This window comes from Leopardus geoffroyi, chromosome B3 (assembly GCF_018350155.1).
Source record: "Leopardus geoffroyi isolate Oge1 chromosome B3, O.geoffroyi_Oge1_pat1.0, whole genome shotgun sequence".
In the NCBI taxonomy this organism is placed as follows: Eukaryota; Metazoa; Chordata; class Mammalia; order Carnivora; family Felidae; genus Leopardus; species Leopardus geoffroyi.
Window position 1 is genome coordinate 37,871,908 of NC_059337.1, and position 23,235 is coordinate 37,895,142.

At 37.1% G+C, this 23,235-nt stretch overlaps 1 protein-coding gene across 11 annotated transcripts in view; it reads right to left on the reverse strand.

The window, feature by feature from the left end:
* MAP2K5 (mitogen-activated protein kinase kinase 5) overlaps positions 1–23,235 on the reverse strand; it is a 277,056-nt gene that overhangs the window by 171,110 nt on the left and 82,711 nt on the right. For all 11 annotated transcript variants that reach the window (XM_045449315.1, XM_045449319.1, XM_045449320.1 and 8 more), the window contains exons 9-11: positions 15,529–15,568; positions 4,827–4,895; positions 4,630–4,711 (exon numbers count right to left, since the gene is read on the reverse strand). In XM_045449315.1, the coding sequence (XP_045305271.1) occupies positions 4,630–4,711; positions 4,827–4,895; positions 15,529–15,568 (191 nt within the window). The remainder of the gene's footprint in view (positions 1–4,629; positions 4,712–4,826; positions 4,896–15,528; positions 15,569–23,235) is intronic.

Consider the following 23,235-nt stretch of genomic DNA (forward strand, 5'->3'; position numbering starts at 1 on the left):
GGGAAAGACGGTCTTATGTGCACTGTTCTTTGGACCCGATGTGGCCACATAAGAATGGGCCATGGGTCTGGAACACTTGCTTACCAGCAGATAAAGAGCCCACGTAGCCTGTGCTGGGCTTACCTCTTTGTTTTGGACTGTTTTTCCCTGTTTCAAATTCAGTGTGTACTCCTTTGCCCTGCTTAAGCATGTGTGTCAATGACCTTCAGACATGTCCCCAGCCTTCGGTCCTTCTGACACCACAGGAGTAGGGTGGGGTGGAGGATCCTTTTGCTGCAGCATGAGGGGTGTGTGTGGGCCAAGGGCCCTGTATAGGCTGCCAGGAAGGACTTAGTGTTGGCCGCAGGGAACTGATACTCCCAAACTGATCTTGCTGTCTGTCTGTCTGTCTCTCTCTCTCTTTTTAATTTTATGTAAGGCACTGTTAAATCCAGCATTTCATTGCACTGTGTTTTCCTTGGCAACTCCATACTAAGATGCAGTGGGCAGAAGTGCTTGGATTTCTCCTGATAATAGGCAACAGATGCCACTTGACCATAAAAACTACTCACAAAGAAAACCCCAGGACCAGATGGCTTCACTGGTGAATTCTACCTAATGTTTAAAGAAAAATTAACATTAATCCATCATAAACTATTCCAAAAACTAGAGGAGGAAAAAATGCTTTCCAACTCCTTTGAGGCCAGAATTATCCTGATACCACAACCAGACAATGACATTACAAGAAAAGAAAACTATAGACCAATATTCTTCAAGAATATAAATCCAAAAATCCTCAACGAGATACTAGCAAACTGAATCCAGCAATTTATAAAAAGCATTATACATCATGACCAATTGGAATTATCTCAGGAATACAAAATTGGTTCAACATGCAAAAGTCAATTAATATAATACTATTATGGAATAATGGATTCAATTATGGAATTATAGAAAAATGGATTTAAAAATCATTATCATTTCAACAAACACAGAAAAACCAAAAATACTCAACAAACTTGGAAGACAAGGGGACTTTGACAACCTGATAAAGGACATCTACTAAAAACCCAAAACTAATATCACACTTAATAGTGAAAGACTAAAAGCTTTCCATCTAAGATCAGGAGAAAAAGAAGATGTCTGTTCACACCACTTCTATTTGACATTCTACTGAAGGTTCTAGCCAGGGTAATTAAGCAAGGAAAAGAAATTAAAAGTACCCAGGTTGGTAAGAAAGAAGTAAAACTACGTCTATTTGCAGATGACATGTTTTATACAGACAATCTTAAGGAAGCTACAAAAACCTATTAGGATTGAGAAACAAATTTAATAAATTTATCCTACAAGGTAGCAGGATAGAGATCAATATACAAAAATCATTTATATTTATATACACTAGCAATGAATAATCCAAAATTGAAATAAAAGCTCAATTTATAATAGCATCAAAAAATATTTATGAATAAATTTAACAAAAGAACTGCAAAACTTGAATACCAAAAACTACAAAGTATCACTGAAAAAATTAAAGAGGATCTAAATAAATGGAGAGATACTCTGTGTTCATGAAGTATAAGACTTCATATTGTTAAAGTGGCAGTACTCCCCAGACTGACGTACAGATTCATTGCAATCTGTATCAATATCTTAGTTGGCCTTTTTGTGTGTGTGCAAATTTGGGAGGCTGACTGTAAAACTCATATGAAAATGCAAGGGACCCAGAATGGCTAAAACAATCTTGAAAAAGAATAAAGTTGGAGTACTCACACTTCTTAATTTCAAAACTTACTACAAAGCTAAAGTAACACAGAATAACAAAGTAAAAGTACAGGGTGCCTGGGTGGCTTGGTCGGTTAAGTGTCCAACTTTAGCTCATGTCATGATCTCATGGTTCGTTGAGTTTGAGCTCTGCTCTACATCAGGCCCTGTGCTGACAGCTCAGAGCCCGGAGCCTGCTTTGTATTCTGTGTCTCCTCTCTCTCTCTATGCTCCTCCTCTGCTTGTGCTCTCTATCTCTCAAAAATAAATAAACATTTTTTTAAAAAAAAGTAAGCAAGGACAGTCTAGTACTGCCACAAGGATGGGCAAATAGATCAATGGAATAGAACTGAGAGTCTAGAAATACATTTAATGGTCAATAAATTTTTGACAAGTGCCAAGAAAATTCAATGGGAAAGAATAATCTTTTTAACAAATGGTGCTAGGACAACTGGATATTCACATGAAAAAGAATGGATTTGGACTCTATACTACATACAAAAATTAACTCAAAATAGATTTAAAAAACTTTAAGAATGAAAATTATAGAACTCTTAGAAGAAAACAGGTATAAACTTTCATGACTTTGGATTATACAATACTTTCTTACATATGACATCTAAAGTACAAGCCACCAAAGAAAAAAAATATGAACTGAACTTCATAAAATTTTAAAACTTTTATGCTTCACAGGACACTATCAAGTAAATGAAAAGACAACTCAGAGTGGAAGAAAATATTTGCAAATCATACATCTGGTAAGATACTACTATCCAGAATACATACAAAATTCTTACAACTCAACAATAAAAACACAAATAACCCATGTAAAAATAGACAAAAGATTTGAATACACATTTCTAAAGGAAGATATACAAATGGCCAACAAGTACATGGAAGTATTGTCAATGTCATTAGTCATTAGGAAATCTAAATCAAAACTAAAAAGATATTATTTCTCACAGGCTATACTAAAAAAGACACACAGTAACAAGTGTTGGCAAAGATGTGGAGAAATTGAAACCCACATCCATTGCAGCTGTGAATGCAAACGGGTGTGAAATAGGATGGAATGGTTTGACAGTTCCTCAAAAAAATTACAAATACAGTTATCATACAACCGAGCAATTGAACTCCTAGATATATACTCAAGAGAACTGAAAACTTCTATCCACACGAAAAACCTGCATACAAACATACAGAGCAGCATTATTCATAACAGCACAAAAGTGGAAACATCCCAAATGCTCACCAACTGCTAAATGAGTAGTTTATTATTCAGCCATAAAAAGGAATAAAGTACCGATACATGCTACAACATGGAACCCTTGATAACGTTACGCTAAGTAGAAGAAGCCACAGGGTGCCTGGGTGGCTCAGTTGGTTGAGTGTCCGACTTTAGCTCAGGTCATGATCTCACAGTTTATGGGTTTGAGCCCCGTGTCAGGCTCTGTGCTGACAATGCAGAGCCTGTTTCAGATTCTCTGTCTCCCTCTCTCTCTGCCCATTCCCTGCTTATGCTCTCTCTCTCAAAAATAATAAACAAAATTTAAAAAATTTTTTTCATAAAATAAAAAGCCAAACACAAAGGCCACATCCTGCATGATTCCATATACGTGAAGAGTACAAAATCTGGAGACAGAAAGTAGATTAGCAGTTGCCATGGACTAGAGGAATAGCAAGTGGCTGCTAATGGCTAAGGAGTTTGTTTCTGGGGTAATAAAAATGTTTTGGAATTAGTGATGATGAGCCTGCACAACCTTGTGAAAATACTCAAAACCAATGAATTGTATACATCAAAATGGTGAATTTTATGGTGATTAAATATGCTATCTCAATAAATGCATATTTTAATATGAAACAGAATTTAGAACACATTATCTACCTTATTATAGTATCAACCTACCAAAGATAACTTCTGAAAATGTCTTGCAAGGCATGAACTAGTTACTTTAGTTACACACTAAGAATCCACCAAATAAACTAAGTATAAGAAAAAATGCTGAAGGACACCTTAGTAGCTCAGTCAGTTAAGTATCTGACTCTTGATTTCGGCTTAGGTCACAATCTCAGAGTTGTGACTTCGAGCCCCGCGGTGGGCTCCATGCTGACAGTGCAGAGCCAGCCTGGGATTCTCTCTCTCCTCCTCCCCTGTTCACATGTGCACGCACACTCACTCTCTCAAAATAAATAAATAAACTTTAAAAAAATGTTGTGTTTTAATGGGCTAAAAACTGAAAAACTGAATATATAAAATCTAAAGACTGCTTTGATTTAAAATGGGTAAATAACAATGATGACATTATTTCAGGAACAGGGTATCAAGAAATCTACATTTTGCCATAATATTCAGACCAAGAAAGAGTTACCAAAATAGAAATGAATGAAAAATACAGATGAAAGGAAAGGGCTAGAGTCCAAAGAAAACTAAACACATCTTGGCTAAACAGCTGTGTTGAAAAACAATTTCTTATCTTGCAATTAAGAACCGATTTCTTTGTAAAAGACACAGGACATTGGGTTAATAGATTTCTTTAAAAGAAAATCTGTTTTGGCTATTGAAACATTAAAAGACAGAACATCTGTTTTGCAAGTAAAGACAGATTGTATGGAAGAATCAAATATCAAACCACCGATTAGGCCAGCATTTAATCTGTTCTATTTAAATTTTCAATAAAAGTAAATGAAATTACATTCTTGAAACTATAGCTCAGCTGTAAATATTTAACACCAGGAACCTCTAAAACTAGATGTTTTAGAGTATAAAGAAGGTCATTATTGGTATATTGTAATTATTTTTAATTCTACTTGACGTCTATATCAGAACCAGGTTTTAAAGCACTCTGCCTCCCAAGTCATTTTAAAAGTATTATAATAGGGAAAACTCACCATCCATGAATTCTGTACATATTGAAATCCTGTTTTCTACGAAAAATGCACCATAAAACCCTATGATATATGACGAATCACACTGTAATAAAAATAAGACAAAAATAGTTAAAAAAAAACAAAACATAACAACCAAAACCCTGCAAGTCAATACCATAAGCTGCTTTTTAAGAAAAAAATGGCCAAGGAAAAATTACCTTATAAAGAATTTCCAATTCAGACATAATTTGCTTCTGAAGTTCCAGTGTAATATCTAACAGTATGACCTAAATACAGAAAGGAATCAACATTCACACATATATTCATCTTTAAATTAAATATAGCTATACTCACTATGAAATATAAAAAGAAAAAATATGGTGTTTCCTCTATTCATTGCCCCTTTCTCCTCTCCACCACTATAACCCTCAGGAATATAAACTGTATCCACATCTGCCTAACCTTTTGTATTGGGGGAGGTGGTATAGAAGTGATTGATGGGACCAAGGAGAAAGCCGGGTCTCAAAGGTCAGTATTAATGGCTTTAAAAGTCAGTTAAGTTATAACACCCTTAATTTATACACCCTATTTTGGCCACATTGGCTATTTCCAGAAGAGGAAGAAAGGAATGACCCTGAAACCATTTTAAAAAATTGTCTTGTAATTCAGACACAAGGCGATGAGCAGAGAGGATGATGAGTAAAAATGACATTTAAAGTAGGCTTTTTAGAGAGAAATAAGGAGTTTTTAAAATACATCATCTTTTTGTATTCTTCAGTCACGTTTCTTTGTTAATACTGAAAAAAATGCTGGAGCTTGAAGGAACCGCAGAAATGATTTCATCTAATTCTCTTCTTTTAAAGGAGGAAACCAAGGTTCTGAGAAGCCACAGAGCCTGGCAATGTCAAGGTCCCTCCCCGACTCTGAGGACTGTGTACTTTTTAGAACGTCCTGTGGTGGTTTATGGTTTTCCTTAACACATCAACCACTGAGTCAGATTCATGACACAGAAATGAAAAACAATTTACAAACTTACCTAGAATAAATTCTAGTTTATTTCAAACACTTATTTCTTAAGAAAGGAGACCATCAACTGTTCAAATTTTACTCAACAGTTCAGTGACGCCAATTCAAGGGAAATTGTTTTTACTTAAAAAAGACAGTGCTGAGAATCAAATAGGTGAAAGGCAATTTTTAAGATTTGTGGCAGAGTTTCTGACTCTAGACATTTCTAGACAAAAACTTAACATTCACAATTACCATGATAGTGCAGTTATATACCATCCAATACTGAACTACATTTTGTGTTACAACTGCAGAATATATACACTCATACTGGGGAAAAAAACCATAAATTATGAATTGCAAACTGCTGACAGAGCAGGGAAAGAAAAAGATAATTCTAAAACACACATTTTATACTACTGACATCCATTTGAGGAAGGGGAAAGGGAAGGGGGAAAAAAGGCATGGCCAGTTTCTATCAAGAGTTTGCTTTAGGGTTATTTATAAAAGCTCTCACTAAACCTGATTGTAAGTGTAATACAAAACTGCCAAGAAACATTTAAACGTTTCTCTCGATCAATAGTCATTTGCCAACAATATTCACTTACATTTTTGTTCCTATATAAAACTTAGTGACAAAATTAATTCATCGAGTGTTGTTTCAATTCCAAGCCATAAAATATCAGAACTTTTCACACCACCATGTCAAGTACAGGGCATCTTTCACCCTCAAAAACTGCTAAAAGGAATGAACGTATTATTTACCTTAGAGCAGTGGTTCTCAACCCTGGCCTCAGGTTATCATTACTTTTATATAAAGGTATTTATATAAATACATCACGGTACTCTAAAGAAGTCCTCATGCACAGAACTTACCCTAGAATAATGGAATCAATCTTGGGTTGGGCCCACATCTTAATATTTTTTAAAAACTCTCCAGCTGATTTCTACTCCGCAGTAAGGTTGAGAACCACTTATCTAAGGTTTCAAAAATGCCATTTATTCAGTATTCAGTATGACCACTAAGATATACCACATCTCCAGGCCCCCAACCCAGAAATGATTCACCACAACCAGCCAACACCTTACCGTTAACCCCAAACTACTGGCTATAAACATATCATTCCCTTGATCAAGAACCTTAATTAGGTTCCCATGTCCTAGCATAACGTTAGCATAACTCTAGCATGACATTCAAAGAATTCTTCCACAATCTGGTGATTCTAACTCCTTTTCCCACTACTCCCTACCACAAACCCAATCCTCATGTGAAACCAGATGATTTGGAAGGCAGCTATGCCCACCACCACACCACAAATGTAGAAACTAGGTGCTTTGTACTCGGGTCCACACACATGTCCTGTGCCTTCCTCACTTCCAGTCTTAATGATGCCTCCACTTGAGTTGTGCTTCCTCGCTCTACTCCACAGTTAGTAACTTTCTTTCTTTCTCTTTCTTTCTTTCTTTCTTTCTTTCTTTCTTTCTTTCTTTCTTTCTTTCTTTCTTTCTTTCTTTCTTTTGAGAGTGCATATGGGCAGAGGGAGAAGGAGAGAGAGAATCTTAAGCAGGCTCCACACTCAGTGCAGAGCCCTATGTGGGACTCGATCACATGAACCATGAGATCATGATCTGAGCCAAACTCGAGAGTTGGACACTTAACCAACTGAGCCACCCAGGCGCCCCACTGTAAAACCTTTTCTACCTTTTAGATGAGCCTGAATGCTGCCACCACCTCTATGAAGCCATCCCCAAAGCCCTCTATCAGAATTTAATTCTAGCTCTGGCCCTTGATGTTTCTCCTTATCACATTCCGCCTTGGCACTCATGCCTCACCCCCTAAAACCATAAGCCTAGAGAGCAGAGTGGTTGTAAGCCCTGCAAGGGCAAGGACTGAATCATGGGCGTCTTTCTCTGGTCCGCCCCCACTCCCCACCCCCAGCACCCACCACAGGTCTTACTCACAGCAGTGCCCATTAAGTGATGTGGGATTTAATTAAAGTGCTCCTTATGACCATAATCCTCTAAATAAGAAGCTGTTTCTAGACAGGAAAGAAGTGGATTGCTTGGTTTCTACAAATGAATTTAAAACCAAAGACACAAACAACAAAATAAATAAAAGTGCCACACTGACCTAAAATGTAGCAAGTAACACTGTATTTGTAGGGCCAATCCATTGCATTCTAATGGGTCTTGATCATTCACGGTATTTGTTATGGTCTGGAAGAGTGGCGATTCCGTAACGGTGCAAAAGTGAATAAAGTAATTTCTGGAACTTAAGAGGGAAAGCAAAATTCACCTCAAAATAACTCTACTGCAACGCTCTTCTATTTTCTGGGAGACTTGTTACTCTAGGTATAAGGTTAATTCTCCTTCCCTTGGGCATTCCTGTGAGTGAGCTTTTAAACTGCTAAAAATAAGTCCAATTCCTTATTTGAAAGCCATGGAAAAAAGCATGGCAAATACTAATTTTCTTTTTGAAGTGCAAGGGAAGTGTGGACTCCCCGAGTCTTCATTATTTTTATTTTTTCTCCTTAGGAAGAGCTAAATTTCTCCAACTGGGGAGGATGTGCACATGAAGCACTTCATGGAGAAAGGGTTAACGAGAGACTGAAATACCTGCGCACATTTCCGCTGCTCTCCACTACACCTCCAGGACAAATAAGGATGAGTTGTCAAGTTAAATCTAAGCAGTCAAGTGACTGAATTATAATTTACTCTGTGCTCAATTTAAATTAGTGTGAGGCTATTAAAATATACAGTATAAATACGGCAATTCATCACAAGCTGTCATGGATGACTTCATTTATTTGCTGGAGTGGCACACGCTCCACTAAAGGGAAGGAGAGCAAAATCACAGGTCAAATTAAGCCTCTATTCTGTTTTAATTCGCTTATTTAATCTGTGGCGACATAATTGTCTTTTACAGTATGTACAACTCAGAAAGGAAATTTGGGAGGATTACAGTCAGTATACAAATGATTAATCAAATGGTCCATTTAAATGCTAGTTTAAAAGCAGCAGAAACCCAAAGCAGTCAAAGAATGATAATCAGCACATGCTATATACAAGCTAAGAAATTTCCTGTTAGATGACTTTTTCCCAATCGGAATATAAAAAATATTAGGAAATACATTAAGCTGTACTCTTTGAAGGATTGTACAGAAACATTAATGATATAAAAAGGTTCCGTATGCAAGATGGCTAACAGTGTTTTTATTTGTTTTCTGCTCTACTTGTTTGCAACTGTCTCACGTATCTACACCCCTCCCCCTAAAATAAAGCTAGTTAGAAACACATTTCATGAGTTATAGTCATTATCAAACAGTTATCTTTAAAATACAATTAGCATTTTTCAAAATGGTCTCTTTAAGGTAGAAATTCTCTGAATTCAGTGGTGTAAAATAAAAATCCAAGGTATTTCTATTCCTCCCAAAGTTCAACTTGCTTTTTAAAATATCTGAATTAATGGCAGCTCTTCCTGCCCACGGGTACTTGTCCCCGTGCTTCAATAAAACCACCTTTTTGCACCACACACACACACACACACACACACACACACACACACACAAATAATAATAAAATAAAATAAAATATCTGAAGTAATGATTTCCCACCTTTAAAGTCTGAAAGGGGAAACACTATGATATTCTTTTGTTGGTCTAAAACATAAGAAGATTTAAAAGTATAAAAAATACAAATATTTTGAGTAGGAAGAGAAAAGTAACAGATTTTCAAGGACTTTCATCTGACTGTACCCACAGACATTCAAAGTGCTGGTCCAACTGACCACTTGGCTTGGGATATTAAATTTCCCACATCATTCTATGCAGGCATCAGAACCCTGCAGGTGATTCTGTTTAGACAAGAACTGTGATTTGCTGCTCTTCGCAATCCCTCTGTGACACAAGGCAGCCCCATCTTGCAGCTGAGGTCACAGAGAGGTTTAAGTGACATGCTTGAAGTCACACAAAAGTCAGGAGAGGGTCAGGAAAAGATCAAATGCACTTCTAACTCTTAACCTTTCATTTCACCCTTTAATATATATATAAAAAAAAAAAAAAAAGCTAAGAACTACTCTGGGTGAGAGCAATGGTCCATACAAAGAACACTATGGGATATTTTGTATGTGAGCTGAACCTGCTTTCAAGATGCTACTTCAAAAGATGAATGAGTGAACTAAAGAACGAATGAAAGAACCAAATTTATCTATTCAGTCATTTAACAAATTATGTGTTGAATACCTCGTCATTACATGGAGTGTTCTATCTAGGCCCAAATGCAAAGTTCAGCATGATTCAATGAGTAAGACAAGAAGATAAATAAGATCTTTTCTTTACTTACAAAGAGATTTCTTTCAATGTAACAGAGGGAAGGCACATGTATATTAACAGCCAAATACAAGGCAGTATGTGATAACATCCACAGAGACACATACAGAGAATTCTAGAGAGTTTCAAAGGACAAAGTGAGTGGGTGAGAGATAGACCATACGTGACAGGATTTATCTAAGTAAGTTCAATAGAGGACCGGGCTTTGGAGCTGACCCTTGAAGGGTGTTAAGAATTTTGATAGGTAGAGACATGGGTGAAGGCATTCTAATTAGAGAAAAATACGTGAATCAAAGTGCTGAAGTGTGAAAGTACCTGGGTTCAGATAAAGCAAGGAGTTCAACTTAAAAGAAACACAGCATTCAGACACATAAGATATGCTATAAAAGTAGGCTGATGACATATTGTGCAAGATCTTGAGTTTCACCCCATAGAGTTCTCAGTTTATTTGGGAGTTATATAGAGCCTTTCAAGCCTTCTGAGAGGGAAAGACATGAGACCAGAACTATGCTTTAGGAAGCCAAATCTGAGGGTAGTGAACAGCAATACAGTACACAGGTTGGAAGGAAGCATGAACCTGGGGAAGACTTGCCTGACTTCAAATCCTGGTTCTATTACTTATTAGTTATGGGACCTTAGGCAAGCTACTTATTTTTAAAGTTTATTATTTTGAGACAGACAGACGGAGAGAGAGAGAACGAACATGTGCTCATGAATGGGGGAGGGGCAGAGAGAGAATCCCGACACGGGGCTTGAACCCATGAACCATGAGATCATGAGCTGGACGCTCAACCAACTGAGCCACCCCGGTGCCCATGGACAAGCTATTAATTAATTAATTAATTAATTATTACATGAGAAAAACATGTAGAGTGCTCAGCACAGTATAAATGATCAATAAATGGTAGCCTCTATTTCTGTGAGAACAGTTTAAACATTGGTCAGTGTCTGACAAGAGACAAAACAAGCATCTGTACTGGAGAGGTGACGAGGAAGGAAGAGATCCAAAACCAAACCAAACCCAGAAAAATTAACAGACTTCCAAACATTGACAACAGCTACAACAGGACAGTGATCTTTGAGAGACAGAAAGCAAATAGAGGAGCCCTATGATTGTCCAGCTTACTGACTAGAGAGTGTCCAGGCCCCTGTGCTGGGAGGGAAATCCAGGCAAAGCTCAGCCATCTCCCTAAGTTGAGGACATGGAACTGGGGTGTGAGGAAGCCACAGCAGCTAGAGTTCCCTGACAGAACACCAAAGGGAGAGGGCTCCAGGGATGTGCTAAGGGACCCCCTGGAGTCTGCAGTTGATTAATGATCAATCAGCCTCTGGAAGTCGGGGAACTAACACTGAGGCCAGGGAAAGAACTGCCAGAAAGACCAGAGAAACAGTCTCCAGACCTCACACTAGGCAGAAAGAGTTTGCACTCCCACCAAGCAGTGTGGAAAATCCCGTAATGGTCAGGGCATTAGTGGAGTATTCAGAAGACTGTCACCTTAATTGTGTGGGGTTAAATAAGTTCCCAACTAACCACTGGGCTGGTCCCATCTAATAAAGCTTAAGAGTAAGTCTTGAAAGGATCAAACTTTCACAGTCACTAAATAGCATCTCAGAATAAGCTGAAAAGTATTTATAGCAATACAAAAATATCTAGTATCTAGTATGAGACACAACTGGCATCCAATCAAAAATGATAAGATGTTTTAGGGTGCCTGGGTGGCTCAGTTGTTAAGCATCTGACTTCGGCTCAGGTGATGATCTTACAGTTGGTGAGTTCGAATTGCACATCCTGTGAGATTGTGCCCTGCTTTGGGTGAGCACAAGCCCCATATCAGGTGAGCACAAGCCCTGCATCGGGTGAGCACGAGTCCCACTTCGAGTGAGACTGAGCCCCACTTTGGGTGAGCATGAGTCCCGCATCGGGAGAGCTCAGGTTGGGTGAGCATGAGCCCCACTTCTCTGTCACTTGTGGGATTCTCTTCTCTCTCTCACTTGCACCCTCCTTCTCTCTCTCTCAAAAAGAAAAAAAAAAAAGAGGTTTTAAAAATAAGAAAATACAACCCAAAATGAGGAGAAAAAGTAATCAGTCAAAACTGACCCCAAATGACACATACCCTGGAATTAATAGACAAAACCATTAATAAAATTATATTCCACATATTCCATAACTACATTACATACATACAAGAAGGTAGAAGGAATACTGAGCATGTTAAGACACAGAAGATGTAAAAAAGACCCACATAAACTTCTAGGGATCAAAAGTACAATGCCTGAGATGAACAATACACTGGACAAGAGTAATAGTAGATTAGACAGTGTAGATAAAAACTTGAGTATCTGAAACAGAAACTATCCAAAAATGAAACATTAGAGAGAAAAAAAAGACTAAAACAAATAACAGAGGATCATTTTAGTATGGGACAACATCAAGTAACCTAACACAGATGGAATTTAAGTTCCCAAAGTTGGGGGAGGAGGTATAATTGCTAAATATTTCCCAAATTTGATGAAGGCTAAAAATCCACAGAGCCAAGAATCCCAACAAATCCTAAACACAATAAAACCTTGGTTTGTAAGTAACTTGTTCTGTGAATGTTCTGCAACACGAGCAAACACTTCTAATAAATTTTAACTTGATAAATGAGCAATGGCTTGCGATATGAGTAGTACGTGATGCCGAATGTCACATGATCACAACTGAGCCAAAGGTTTTCTCTCCCTCTCTCTCTCTCGCTCTCTCTCGTGGTAGGATTGCAGGTGACCATCTCCCATGCTTGGATGGTTGGTTTCAGGCCACACAGTTTGTAAGAAGTCAGTGATTTTTCAGAACACTGGAAGGTGCCCACAACTGGCACTTGTGTATTTTTTTGTCACTTCAGATCACTTATAGACAATCCTTTGCTTTTCCATACAAGAGTAAGCTTAGGAATGCTTTGCTTCATTCTAGGTCAGGCTGACTGCAGATATAGACCCCTTCCTCTGCTGCCTTATTGCCAGTTACATTAAATACAGTATATGACAAGAGTTTATTAACACTGTACCATAGTCAACATCTGTGTGAGTGTATATATACAATGGCTCCCGTGCAGAAAAAGATTCCATTGAGCCAACAGATAGCAGTGATTCCATTAGTAATAGTGAAAGTCGTCCTACACAATAATCCTCCTCTCTCTTGTCTCCCTCATACCAGCCACAAAGGTTTTTTTGTTTATTTTTCTTTATATTTTATATTTTCTTTATTATTTTGTATTACATTACAGTATTATAATCATTCTTTTTTTATATAATTTTTTTTTACGTTTTTTTAGTTTTGAGACAGAGACAGAGTGTGAGTGGGGGTGGGGCAGAGAGAGAGGGAGACACAGAATTCAAAATGGGCTTCAGGCTCTGAGCTGTCAGCACAGAGCCTGACATGGGCTCGAACTCACAAACTGTGAGATCACGACCTGAGCCAAAGTCGGGTGCTTCAACTGTGAGGCACCCAGGCGCCACTTGTAATCATTCTTATGTGAATATTTTTGGGTTGTGGAACAAATCATCTGAGTTTACATTATTTCTTATGGGGAAATTCACTTTGATATACAAATGCTTTAGATTACAAGCATGTTTCCAGAATGAATTATGCTCTCAAACCAAGGTGTGTGTGTGTATATATATTTTTTAAACCAAACGTAGTTAACTGTTGACAACTGAGGAATCTGGAGGAAGCATCTTATAACTTTTCTGTAAGTTTAAGTAATTTTTAAAAAAAGTTTCCAAAAACAATGTTTTAAATGATATTAGGGTAGGAAAGAACAAAGTATACCAAGATGACCAGCCTCACGAGCCAGTCTGGCAGGTGCAATTAAAAAGCAGAAATTATGAGAATGGACTAAAATACAAGACCCAACTATACGCTGGCTATAAGAAATTTATCTCAAATAAAATGACATAACAGGTTAAAAATAAAAGGCTATAGCATGCTAACACTAGTCAAGATAAAGCTGCAGTAGCTATCTATGTTAATATCAGACAATGTAGATTTCAGAGCAAAGAATATTATCATGGCCAAAGAAGGGTCACTTTGTAATGAAATAATAAAGGGGCCAATTCATCAACAAGACATAACACTCCTAAATATGCCTAACAGATTTGCAAAAAACATGAAGTAAAAGATGAAAGAACTGCAAGGAAAAAAACAGAGAAATCCACAATTATTGCTGGGAATTTCCACACCCATCTTTCAACAGTTGACAGAACAAATAGATAAAAAGCAGTAAAGCATACAGAAATTTTGAACACTGTCAGCCAATTTGATCTAATTGACATTTACACAACACCCTATAAAACAGACTATACATTTTTTTCAAGTGCACAGGAAACACTTAACCAAGATAATTCATATTCTGGGCCATAATACAAATCTCAGTAAACTTAAAATAATTCCAATTATAGACAGTATGTTCTCTGACCACAACAGACTTAAATTAGAAACCAATAATGGAAAGATACCTAGAAAATCTCTAAATATGTAGAAACTAAATAACATACTGCTAAGATTTAATAAAAGAAACTCTGCCTGTTTTGAAGAAATAGCACATTTCTTTCTTTCAGAGTATGACTATTAAATAAGTTACTTGGATTTTGCATTGGCAGCCAAGAAGCTCAGGGCTAAACTAAAAGTTTAAATAGAATAACTATATCTACTCTTAAATCATTCATTCATTCAACTCAGATGAAGTTTCAACACAGCAATAATATCTACTTTTTTTTTTTTACTAGGCTTCATGCCCAGTGTGGAGTCCAACATGGGGCTTGAACTCACAACCCTGAGATCAAGACCTGAGCTGAGATCAAGAGTCTAATGCTTAGCTGAGCCACCCAGGAACCTCAATCATACCTACTCTTAAATGATTCATTCAATCAACTCAGCTTCAACATCTAGTATGTTTTATAAACTTTATAGAATCTAGGAATATACAGTGACAACAATATAGTCCTTGCTCTAAAGCTCAGTTTTGTGGTCAGGTCTGGTAGACAGCATATTTGTAAACACCTGCTGTTTGCATTTATTCAAAGTCTCTAACAGCTCTGTTTTAAATGTGTCCTTTCTTTAAAATTGCTCTTAATCCTTTTCAGAAATAGCTATTAGCCCCTTGCCATACCAAACTAAATAATCATGCATGAGAATTTTAATATTAGCCAAGGTTAAGTGTAATTCAAAATGTATGAAATTATGAGAAATTATAATGCCCTTGCAAGGCCAAACAGTTGAGTTTTTTAGATGATTTATAGGGGTGCTCCCTTCTCTTGGACTGAATAACCTAAAGTTGACTGTCTTTAAATATATTATTGACAACCATCTAGGGGTTCTGACATCTAAAGGAACAAATAACTCAACAGACAGGAAAACAGTGCTTGAGCTGGTGAAGGTATCCTGAGAGAAGGAGCTGATTATCACAACAGGACCAAAGCTTCCATAACCTACCATCCAAGTCTTTCATCTCCTCTTTCACAATAACTGTGACTCAAAGCTAACCGGAGAAGGACAAAGTAGTGAGCATTAAGAACTTCATGAATTTCATAAAACACATCCAGCACTTACCTTTACAGCTAATATTTTCCCACTTGGGACATGATATGCTCTATGGGAAGAAAAAAACATGACAAAATCACTTGGGATTCTAAACAACCTACAGAATGGTTAAGGACGTAAATATAAATTAGAACATATCTGCCAGCAATGGGATATGTGATACTTTCAAAGAACACTCATAACATGAGCAATAGATGTTTCTATCGAGCTTAATGGTTTATACAACGATTCACTATACATTACCTGAAAATAACCCTCTGAGGTAATGTGGGTATTATTATCTTCCTTTTAGAGACTGAGATCTCAGAAGGGCAGAGAAGCTAAGCAGTTTTCCCAAGGGCACAGAGTCGGTAAGTGGCAGAACGACACCTCAAACCCAAGGCTTCTGCCTCCAGATCCTCACAACTGACCATCACTGTGTGCGTGGGAATCTTCCAAGTCTTCGGCTAAACACTGTGCGGAGCCATTTGTAAAGTGGGAGGTTTTCCTTTTGTGTACTTCAACTATATACACAGGTAAACTATATCCCTACATTTCATCAAAATCATCTCAAAACACATGGGATTAGCTATGGCTTAAGATATAAATTTATATAAGAAACCACAGACTTATCAGGCTCAAGTATTGGTTCATCTTTTCCTAATTTTAGCACCTCTCAATATTAAAAAAGCTTTAGAAAAGAGACAAGCTCCAATGATCAGATACAGTGAAATGACAATTTAAATCAAGGAAAAGAAACACACTCATTTATGAAAAGGAATAAAAGAATCGGGTTTGCAGAAACAAAACCCCATTACTTCTCAAGACTTTTTGTGTTTAAGTGACATGTGGCCTTTCACACACGTTCGGCAAGGAAGGTGCATTCTGACCATTATCCAGGGACAATCCGTCTTATATAAAAGTGTCTAAACAAACCACACAGTATAAACAAGCACTGTCCTTGCAAGTCCGTAAAAGTATAAATAAACAATCGGTTTGCAAGAGTTAAAATCTTGCACTGTAGAGGATTTTGCAAATTGGCCAAAATCAGATTGTTATTCTTCTCACCCAGCTGTGTTAAGGTGTTTGGGCAGGGAAGATGTGGGGCAGTGGAAGTTAGCTTCCTAGGAATTCCCTGACTTTACCTGCCAAGTTGCAAAATATATTTACCAGGCTCCCAATAGTTTACTTGGCAATTGCTCATTTCTTAAACAAAACATATATTCTACTATTATCAAAATGAAAATATCAGTTTCTGTTGTTTCAGCAGAAATATCTGTGTGGCTGCTCTGACAAATTTTTTAACAGATTTAGTGAGGTGCAATTATATATGTAAAATTCACTTATTTGAAGTATGTAATTCAAATTTTAGAATTTTAGTAAATTTACTGGCCTTTTGCAATCACTGACAAGTGTTTTTTAAGTGACTGATTTATAAAAATGGTTTCATTATTAAGAACCATCAAGTCTTTGTAAATTTTCACACATAAAATGTTACAAATTCGGGTAATACTAGAAAAAACATACATATATAGATATGTGTATATCTATATATGTGTGTATATATATGTAGATATACACATATCTATATATGTATATACCTATATATTAGTGTTACAAGAAATTTGTTCTGCTTTTCCTATTTGAGTGGACTAAGGAAAGTAAACTTAGCCTTTAACAATTAATTGTAAAGAAACCCAAGTGTATCTCACTTAAAGAAAGGCAAGATTATAAAAATTAAGCGGCAACTATTCACCTTACTTAAGAGTTCTTTAACCTGTAAGGTGTCTAAAGACTTTCTCTAAATATCAACCTCTCTAGTATACATAAATACGCTTGCATTTATAAAACTGAAATTTAAAAAATTTTATACTTTGCATTAAGTGGTATACATTTTATAAGAGGAACCCCTATAATATACTGGTTTTAGAACAAATTACCATTTAATTTATTATCTATGTTAACATAAGACTTTTAGAATGTGAAGCTACATTTCAGGTCATGATTCGACTCATGATAGATCTGAACTCATACGATAGACTGGTATATAAAAACTAACATTGGGGCGCCTGGGTGGCGCAGTCGGTTAAGCGTCCGACTTCAGCCAGGTCACGATCTCGCGGTCCGGGAGTTCGAGCCCCGCGTCGGGCTCTGGGCTGATGGCTCAGAGCCTGGAGCCTGTTTCCGATTCTGTGTCTCCCTCTCTCTCTGCCCCTCCCCCGTTCATGCTCTGTCTCTCCCCATCTCAAAAATAAATAAAACATTAAAAAAAATTTAAAAAAAAAAACAAAAAAAACAACAAAAAAAAAACTAACATTGTGGTGTTGTCACTGCCTGACAGAGAAGTTGTTAGATTATGCTAATCTAAACGGTGATTTGAAGGAAGTTAATAACCTTATTCTGTGCGAATGTAGGTAATATAATATGTAAGATAACAATATATTATTTTCCCCTTGTATACTAGAAATTCTTCTAATTTCCACTTTAAGAAAAAAAAAAAAAAGAGGTTGGAGAGGGAGAGAGCCAAAGCATAAGAGACTCTGAAAAACTGAAAACAAACTGAGGGTTGATGGGGGGTGGGAGGGAGGGGAGGGTGGGTGATGGGTATTGAGGAGGGCAGCTTTTGGGATGAGCACTGGGTGTTGTATGGAAACCAATTTGACAATTTCATATTAAAATTTCATGTTAAAAAATAAATAAATAAACTTAAAAAATGCTGCATATTAGAATTCCTAACGAAGGACTAAAATATGAAGAAAGAACAGTTGAATGCACACACAAGGATTCAAAAGTTGCAAAAAGAACCGCGGTGCTACTTTGGACAACACTTGGACGTTTGAGACCAACAGCAGTGATAAGGAGATGACTAGAAGATAGTCTAATGTATACACCGTACTGGACAGTTTGGCAACTTAATTAGCTTGTCAAGAAGGCCGATGTCTTTTCCAAAAGAAAGGTCTCCTATTTCCAAGTGAATTAAAAGGGGGAGGCTTGATGATTTAATTATGACGCACGCTAATTCATCCGTGGAAGTTTGGGTTCAATTTCGAGCAATAAAGATGCTGGGAGGTTTGGTTTACAGTGCAATGACAGTACCAGTTTAACATTTAATCATCAGGGAGAAATGGATGACAAAGGCAAGGCCAGTCATGAGTTGAACGTGTCCCTTAACTTTGCAAATGGCATTCTACCTGGAGAAAAGGAATTTGTTTACTTTCAACAGATACTGCATCTCAATTGTCTTGACCTTCCCCAACACATTAACTATAAAGTGATTAATGAAGTTTGAATGGAGGCTCTGGTTACACCAAAAGACAACTATACACCTCTGCATTGTTTTAATTAACAGCTAACACTTCAAATTAGTTTATTGTTGCTACAGTAATTACCTGTTCCAATGAGTGCATGAAGGAAGCATTTTTATGTTATATTTTGAGTGCTGAGTCCTTGAGTGTTCCGGTTTGTTTGTGACCAGCACAGACCTTCTGGGAATACTCCCAGCCCTTAAAATTGAGTATACAACAACATATACACTTTTGCAAAGCACAAACTAGTAGCCTGGCATAAATTTTTTGAGTATTTAAAATAACAAGGAGATGGGTAACAGAGGGCAACACTTACTATCTGTATTTTCTTACTTTCTTTTTTCATTTGGAACAATAGGTTTTAGATGACTAGACAAAAAGTTGGCATCAACTTTTAATTTTGGTACAGAATCAGATAATTTATTGAGATAGTAGGTAATATAAAGAATTGTCTAATCTAATCCTTTCCTTTTACATTGGCTACACCCAAAAGCCAGGGTGAAAAAACTTGTCCCAACTTAACAATCAACGGCAAGGCCAAGATTGGAACTGTGGCAGAATACACACATTTTAGGACCTAAAAGAAATATGTGGTGATGTTTAAGTTTTCTTAACGGCATTCTAGGGCAGGGAAGCTCATAATTCAATTTCAGTCAGGCTGAGGACCACCACATCTGAATGTCTCCAGACAAAGAAGCATTCTGCAAGCACTGTCAACCTACCATGAGAGGGAGAAGAGCGAAGGGTGTAGGCTCTTAGTCACTGTCCAGGTTTTGATCCCAGCTCTGCCACTTCTTTTGTTTTTGTTTTTGTTTTAGTTTTTATTTAAATTCTAGTTAGTTAAGATACAATGTAATATTAGTTTCAGGTGTACAATATAGTGATTCCACACTTCCATACAACACCTGGTGCTCGTCACGGGTGCACTCCTTAATCCCCGTACCCACTTCCCCTCTGGTAACCTTCAGTTTGTTCTCTATAGTTAAGAGTCTGTTTCTTTGTTTGCCTCTATCTTTCTTCCCTTTGCTTCTTTGTTTTAAATCCCGCATATGAGTGAAATCATAAGCTATTTATCTTTCTCTGACTTATTTCACTTAGCATTATACTCTCTAGCTCCATCCACGTTGTTGCAAATGGCAAGATTTCATTCTTTATGGCTGAATAATATTCTACAGTGTGTGTGTGTGTCTCTGTGTGTGTATATATACAGAGACATACTATATCTTCTTTATGCATTCAGTAGTCGATGACACTTGGTCTGTTTCCATAATTTGGCTATTGTAAATAAGACTGCTATAAACACCAGGGTGTATGTATCCCTTTGGATTAGGATTTTTGCATTCTTTGGGTAGATACCTAAGTGTGCAACTGCTGGATTGTAGGGTAGTTCTATTTTTAATTTTTCAAGGAACCTCTGTACTGTCTCCCACTGTGGCTGCACCAGTTTGTGTTCCTACTGACAGTATAAGAGGGTTTCTTTCACTCCAAATTCTTACCAAAATGTGTTGTTTCTGGTGTTGTTAATTTAGGCCATTGTGACAGGCATGAAGTGATAGCTCACTGTGATTCTGATTTGCGTTTCCCTGATGGAGAGTGATGTTGAGTTTTGTTTTGTTTTGTTGAGCATCTTTTCATGTGTCTGCTGGCTATCTGGATGTCTTCTTTGGAGAAATGTCTGTTCATGTCTTCTGCCCATCTTTAAATTGGATTATTTGTTTTGGGGGGTGTTGATTTGTATAAGTTCTTTATATATTTTGGATACTAACCCTTTGTCAGATGTCATTTACAAATATCTTCTCTCATTCTGTAGGTTGCTTTTTAGTTTTGTTGATTGTTTCCTTTGCTGTGCAGAAACTTTTTATTTTGATGTAGTCCCAATAGTTTATTTTTGCTTTTGTTTCCCTTGCTTCAGGAGACATATCCAGAAAAATGTTGCTATGGCCGATGTCAGAGAAATTACTGCCTGTGCTCTTCAAGGATTTTAGGTTTTTAATCCATTTTGCAGGGTTTTTTGTACATGGTGAAAGAGTAGGGTCTAGTTTCATTCTTTTGCATGTTCCAGCTCGGCCACTTCTTAATGTGAACTTAAATTGTTAGAAAACCTCACTGTGTCTCAAGTCTGGGAAGCGGAAATCGTTCCCCACCTACAGAGCTGTGAGGATTCCAGGAGATAAATGCAGGTAAAGCACTGAGGACAAGGCCTGGCACATAGTAAGCATGCATTAAATGTCAGGATCCTGGGAAGTTTTCAGAGCAGCTAGGTGTTTTAAGAATAAAACCTGCTAAAACCGAAAGGGTAAGAGTTCTCTCTGTGCTTTAAGAGTCAGGCTGTGTGCTCTACAAAAGAAGGCTAATAAAGCTTTAGGAAAGAAGACTAGAAAAAGGCTGCAGTGTATCATTTTTAGTTAAGAAAAGCAAGTTGTATTATTTCACGTTGAACCAACTTGCTGAAGACAAAGAATCAATCATCTAAAATGCTAGGACTATACCATGATTCAAGGTCTAGATTTCTTACCATGTTTATCTCTTGCCTGTTACCAAAGCCTATTTTCACTACAGACAGTACCACATTCGGTGTTCATCTCAGCAGAAACACCACCTGCCAATCATTGTTGCTAAATGAGAAGCCTAATTTTCATTCTTCTGTTAACAGGAAAGCTTTTGTTAATTACTGTTAATATAAGCTACCTTAAAAATTCACATACCTTCTTTTAATATACACCCTCATAGAAGATAAAATAAAAATTTGAGGCCTCTCCTAGTCTTCAGTCTTTAGTATCTGTTATAACACCTAGTACACTGCAGAAAATTGTTTCTATCTATCTCCCATACTGGGCAGGGAACACTACCATGTCCTAATCATCTTTGCATTCTTTATACTTTGCATGAGTCCTGGCCCATGGGAGGTGCTCCGTACCTAATAAATGTTTGAAAAAATGAATACTACTTATGGGTGAAAAGAAAATCTGTCACTTGGATAGAATTCTACATGCATTTAATTAATTGATTCCATAGTCTTAGGAGTAGGAATTATTTTTCCCCAGCTTTACTGAGATATAGTTCGACATATAACAGGAGGAGAAGTTATTATCATCATCCCCACTTTAAGGGTAGATTTCCAACTGTTGAATCAAAAGTCTGATAAGGACTCCTTGGTTACTCATTGAGCTCTGCTGCTGCCAATCTCCCTTATCTACTACTCACTCTGCTCCTCCAAACATCCTCCTGCTTCAGGCCATTCGTACCTACTCCTCAGGCCTGGGACACTCTTCCTCCAATTTCCACTTGGCTTGCTCCATCACTTACTTCAGGTCCAAAGTTACTTTTTTGACTATCTGAGATTAAAAAGCTCATTCTCCTTCTTTATTCTTCATAGAAATGTATCAACACCTAACATCGTTTATTAATTTATTATCTGTCTGCCACCGCTAGAAAGCAAGCTCCATGAAAACAGGTACTTCTGTTTTGTTGTTCCCTGCTGTATCTCCAGTGCCTAAAACTGTGCTGGGCGCATTTTATGAATATTTGTTGAATGAATAAATGAATACATTTCCTTAATTGCTACAGATCTATTTTTGTTTTTTATTTTTCTTAAGGCAGTTTAAAGTTTTTCTAGGAAACTGTTCAATTTCTGTTTTTAATTTTATCATAAAATTTTCATTGTATCCTCTTAAAAATCTCTGCTCTGTCTAGAATTATGTCTCCTTTTTTCACCCAAATTTTGTTATTTGTGCCTTCTTTCTGTAACACGTGCTCAATCTTTCCAAGGAACCAGCTGTTGGTTTTGAGTTGTTTCTTGAATTTTGATTTTTTTTTCTAAGTTTCCTTCCTTCCACTTTCTTTGGAATTAACCCCTGCCATCAAAAATTTTTTTTCTTGAGGGGGCGCCTGGGTGGCTCAGTCGGCTGGGCGTCCGACTTAGGCTCAGGTCATGATCTCGTGGTCCGTGAGTTCAAGCCCCGCCATCAGGCTCTGTGCTAACAGCTCAAAGCCTGGAGCCTGTTTCAGATTCTGTGTCTCCCTCTCTCTCTGACCTTCCCACATTCATGCTCTGTCTCTCTCTCTCTCAAAAATGAATAAATGTTAAAAAAAAATTTTTTTTAATTTTTTTCTTGAGTTAGATGTTAAGCCTATTAATATCCAGTTATTCTTCTCTAATGTTTACACAAAAAACTACCCTTTAGGTATGACTGTATCACATGAGCATTCATATATGGTTTTGATCAGTTGTGTTTTTATTCCATTATAATATATGACTTATAAGTTATTCAGATGTGTGCATTTTAATTTCCGAATGTAGGAGAAGGTTAACTTATTAATAATTTCTTTTTTTTTTCAACTTTTTAAAATTTAAAGTGAGCTGTACACCCAACGTGGGGCTTGAACTCATGACCCCAAGATCAAGAGTCACGTGTTCTACTGACTAAGCCAG